Source organism: Carlito syrichta, unplaced genomic scaffold (genome assembly GCF_000164805.1).
Source record: "Carlito syrichta isolate Samal-C Ts95f unplaced genomic scaffold, Tarsius_syrichta-2.0.1 Scaffold130552, whole genome shotgun sequence".
Classification (NCBI taxonomy): domain Eukaryota; kingdom Metazoa; phylum Chordata; class Mammalia; order Primates; family Tarsiidae; genus Carlito; species Carlito syrichta.
In genome coordinates, this window is record NW_007074648.1 from 15,233 (window position 1) to 19,917 (window position 4,685).

Below are 4,685 nucleotides of genomic sequence, written 5' to 3' on the forward strand. Positions count from 1 at the left end.
CACGCCCGGCTGATTTTTTGATTGATTGTAGAGATGAGGTCTCGCCGCCCAGGCGGGTCTTGAACCCGTGGGCTCAGGCCATCCACTTACCTCAGCCTCCCAAAGGCGCGGGATTACAGGCTGAGCCACCGAGCCCGGCTTACTATTATTTTAATATTATGAAAAAGTTAGAGTGCTTACTCGGACGGCAGGCCTGTGTCCCCTCCCCCCACCAACAAATTCATATGCGAGGGCGTTAGGAAGTGGGGCTTTTGGTTTAGATCAGGGGTTGCCAGCTGGTCCGTGGCCTGTTAGGAACCGGCTCCATGGCAGAAGGTGAGCAGCAGATAAGCGTGCAAAGCTTCATCTGTGTTCACTGCTTCTCCCATCGCTCACATTACCGCCTGAGCTATGCCTCTGTCAGATCAGTGGCAGTATTCGATTTTCAGAGGAGCGTGAACCCTAGTGTGAACTGCTCATGCGGAGATCTAGGTGGTGCACTCCTTATGAAAACCGAATGCCTGATGATCTGAGGTAGGGCTCAGGCGGTGATGCTAGTGATGGGAAACGGCTGCAGACAGATTAACATTAGCAGGGAGATCTCACTGCATTAAACTGGTCCCTGACGCCAAAAAAGGTTGGGAACTGCTGGTTTAGGTGATGTCCTGAGGGGGGCAACCCCAAGGCATTAGTGTCCTTATGATAAGAGGAAGAGGCCAGGCCTAGGAGCTCATGCCTGTCATCCTAGCACTTTGGGAGGCCGAGGTAGGTGGATCATTTGAGCCCAGGAAGCTGAGGCCGTGGTGAGATGTGATTGTGACACTGCACTTCGGTCTGGGCAACAGAGCAAGACCCCGACTCAAAATAAAAAATAAGAGGAAGAGAGGCCAGAAGTCGTACTCTGTCTCCCTCCCTCCCTTCCTTTCTCTCGCTCTCTGTCTCTGTCTCTCTCTCCACCATGTGAGAACACAGCGAGAAGGTGGCTGTCTGCAGACTAGGAAAGAGTCCTCACCCAAGACCGACTCTCTCGGCACCTTCACCTTGGACTTCCAGCCTCGAGACGTGAGACACGTGTCTCAAATCCAGTCCCCAACCCGGCACGTATTGTGATAACAGCCCGAGGGGACTGACACAGAGCTTGGCACCGAGAAGTGAGGGGCTGCTGTCACCAGCACCTCGAAATGTGGATGTGGCTTTGGAATGGGTGATGGGTGGAGGCTGGAGGGGTTCTGAGGAACGTGCCGGAAATACAGGACCGAACCGTCAAGGCTACCCTGTCGAGAAAGACGTACCCATGCCCCCTCCCGCTGCCGCCTGACTGCTGTGGCCGACAGGGCACGTACCCAGGGGAGTCGGATTGGCTGGCCTCCGGGCTCTGCCGCCCATGCCGGGGAGGCGGCGGGATGTGTGACGGTGGCGCCTGGGACAGCTCTGAGTTGAGGTCCGAGATGTCTGCGGGGAGAGGGCCTCTCATCAGCCATGGTCAAGCCTTTCCGATCAGACCCATTCCACAGAGGGCACCATCGAGGACCCTCTAGAGAGAGGGCCCTAGACCACGGTCAGGAGTTTAGTTAGAAGATTCCGCTTCGGGCTGGGCATGGCAGCTCACACCTGTCATCCCAGCACTTTGGGAGGCCAAGGCGGGAGGATCGCTTGAGGCTAGGAAGTCAAGACCAGCTTGGGCAACAAAGTAAGCCCCCTTTGCAAAAGATTAAAAAATGGCCGGGTGCGGTAGCTCATGCCCGTAACTCCAGCACTTTGGAAGGCCGAGGCAGGAGGATCACTTGAGCCCAGGAGTTCAAGACCAGCCTGGGCAACGTAGAGAGATCTCATCTGTACAAAAAATAAAATAATAATAAAATTCAACAAATTACAGCTGGGTGCGGTGGCTCACGCCTGTTATACCAGCACTTTGGGAGGCCGAGGTGGGGGAGGGGTTCGCTTGAGCCCAGGAGTTCAAGACCAACCTAGGCAACATAGTGAGAACTCGTCTCTATTTAATAAAATAAGATGAAGGTTCAGTATTTTTGGTTTTGGGGGTTTTTTTTTGAGTTGGAGTCTCACTCTGTCGCCCAGGCTGAAGTGCCTGGCACGCTCACAGCCACAGTGTCTACCTGCTGGGCTCTAGCGGTCTTTCTGCCTCAGTTCTCCAAGTAGCCAGAACTACAGGCACACGCTACCACACCCGGCTAATTTTTAAAATTTATTTTCGAGACGAGGTCTCACCAAGTTCCCCAGGCTGATCTTGAACCCGTGGCCTCAGACAATCCACTCGCCTCAGCCTCCCAAAGTGCTAGGATAACAGGCTAAGCCACCGTGCCCAGCTGAGGGTTCAATTTTGAGAGGCTCTAGCCCCGACTTGCTGTGTGGCCGCAGGCAAGTGCCTGTCCCTCTCTGAGCCTCTAAGGACCAGGTTCACTGACTCCAGCCAGCCCAGCCTGGAGGGCTCCACCTTCCCGCCCTCCACAGGGCCCCATCCTGAGCTGCCTCCCGGGCCCTCACCCTCCAGGAGGGAGCTGTCGCTGTCACTGACGGCCGGCGGGATGTTCACCAGGAACTGTCTGTGATCACGCAGCACCAGCAGCGTCAGCCTGCCCTCCGACTTCTCAATCAGTCGCCGGGTGTCACTCAGTGACAGGTTCTCACTGGACACCCCGTTGATCTGAAAGGGACCAGGAAGGAAGAGAGGAAGCCGGTTAAGGAGAGATGGGGCACACTAGAAACAGCCAGCATGGTGGAGGGTGGGGGACTAGAAACACACAATCCCTAGGGGCTACTGAAAATAGACACTCCCTGGGGGAAAATGTGAGAATTGCGTTCCTGCTGTGAGTGGGGGCCACGCCAAGGACCGATGCCCACTGAATTCTAGAAGCAGTTTCCTAGGAGGGGTGGAAAAATTAGAAGTGGGTTGTCCCTCCTTTCTCCTGCGAAGTGGACATTTCTCTGGGGACACGAGGCATAGATCTGGGGTGATGTTATAAACAATTCTACCTGAAACACACAGAAACACATGGTCTCTGGGGGATACCTGAAACAGACATCTGGCGGTGAACTAGAAACATACAATTCATTTTATATTTTTATTTTTTTGAGTCAGAGTCTCGCTCTGTCACCCAGACTGGAGTGCAGTGGCCGCTCCTGGCTACCGCAGCCTCAACCTGCTGGGCTCCGGTGATCCTTCCACCTTAGTCTTCCAAGTAGCTGGAACCACAGGCGTGCACCACCACGCCCGGCTAATTTTTTGATTTATTGTGGAGGTGAGGTCTTGCCAAGTTGTCCAGGCTGGTCTCGAACCCCTAGGCTCAGGCAGTCCTCTCGCCTCGGCCTCCCAAAGTGCTGGGATGACAGGCATGACCCACCATGTGGTTATAAACATAAAATTCCTAGAAAGAACTTAGCGTCCTCTCCACTAGTACCAGGAATCAATTCATAACATTTTTTGCCTCGGGTGTGTCTGTTTTCTTGGGTTTTTTTTTGTTTTTTTGAGTCAGAGTCTCACTCTGTCGCTCAGACTGGAGTGCAGTGGCCGCTCCCGGCCACCGCAGCCTCGACCTGCTGGGCTCCGGCGATCCTTCCATCTCAGCCTTCCAAGTAGCTGTAACTACAGGCGTGCGATACCCCGCCTGGCTAATTTTTGATTTATTGTAGAGATGAGGTCTCGCCAAGTTGCCCAGGCGGGTCTCGAACTCGTGGGCTCAGGCAATCCACTCACCTCAGCCTCCCAAAGGCGCGGGATGACAGGCTGAGCCACCGAGCCCGGCTATTTTCAGTAACCCCTGGGATTGTGAGTTTTTCTAGTTTCCCACCAAGTTATCTGTTTCTAGTGTCTGCTCCAAGACACCAGAATCGGACAATTTCTCAGGGTCACTAGAAACAGATAACTTGGTGGAATACTAGAAACAATCAACTCCAAGTAGTTTGGAAATTAAACACTAGGAATTGCTAGAAACAGACTTTCAGGAAAGAATCTAGAAAGAAACCAACCCTGGAGTCAAGGCAGTTTCATCCAACCACCTGAGGTGGGTCTAGGACCCAGCTGGTCACATGATTCTAATGCACAATGAAGCTGGGAGATACTTGATACAGATTACCCCAGGAGGGTACTAGAAACCGACATTTGGCAATAGATCAGCAGTGGTTGGGGAAAAGGGAACTTTAAGCCTAACTATTTCTCTATCAACCACACAGAAGGTCAATGGTCTGGGGCCTGGCTCTGCCAACTTCACTGTGTGACTCGTTGGCACTGCCCCTGCCTCCCAGCCTCGGTTTCCCCATCCTGGGACAGGAAGCCCGGGTTTACCTGCAGGACGAGGTCTCCCTCCTGCAACCCGCGGCTCCGGGCAGCCAGGCCTGAGTCCGAGATGTGTTTGATGAAGATCTGACTGCCCAGTTTGACACCGAACTCTGTAGGGGGAGGAGGGAAACTGAGACAGGACCGGAGATGGGCGCCTGGGAACGTCCTCCCGCTGTAACCACGGAGTCCAGGTCCAGGCCCTCCCTTCCCAAGACAGTGATGACATCACAGTGAGAACAGAGATGTCCCCTGCGGGCTTGAGGCCTGACAGTGTTAGTAACATCTTCGGCGGGCAGGGGACAAGGTCCTGGTGCCATTAGTGAGGTCGTAGTGCACAGGCTGAGGGCGTGACACTGCTGAGGACATCGTCACCTTTAAGAGTTTTCAGATGTGACTCTTTTTTTTTTTTTTT

General features: G+C 53.9%; 1 protein-coding gene across 1 annotated transcript in view; it reads right to left on the reverse strand.

The window, feature by feature from the left end:
- The window catches only part of TJP3 (tight junction protein 3), a 19,655-nt gene that overhangs the window by 10,371 nt on the left and 4,599 nt on the right, over positions 1 to 4,685 (reverse strand). The window contains 3 exon segments of the mRNA XM_021708072.1: positions 1,323 to 1,431; positions 2,482 to 2,641; positions 4,280 to 4,383. Coding sequence (XP_021563747.1) covers positions 1,323 to 1,431; positions 2,482 to 2,641; positions 4,280 to 4,383 — 373 coding nt within the window.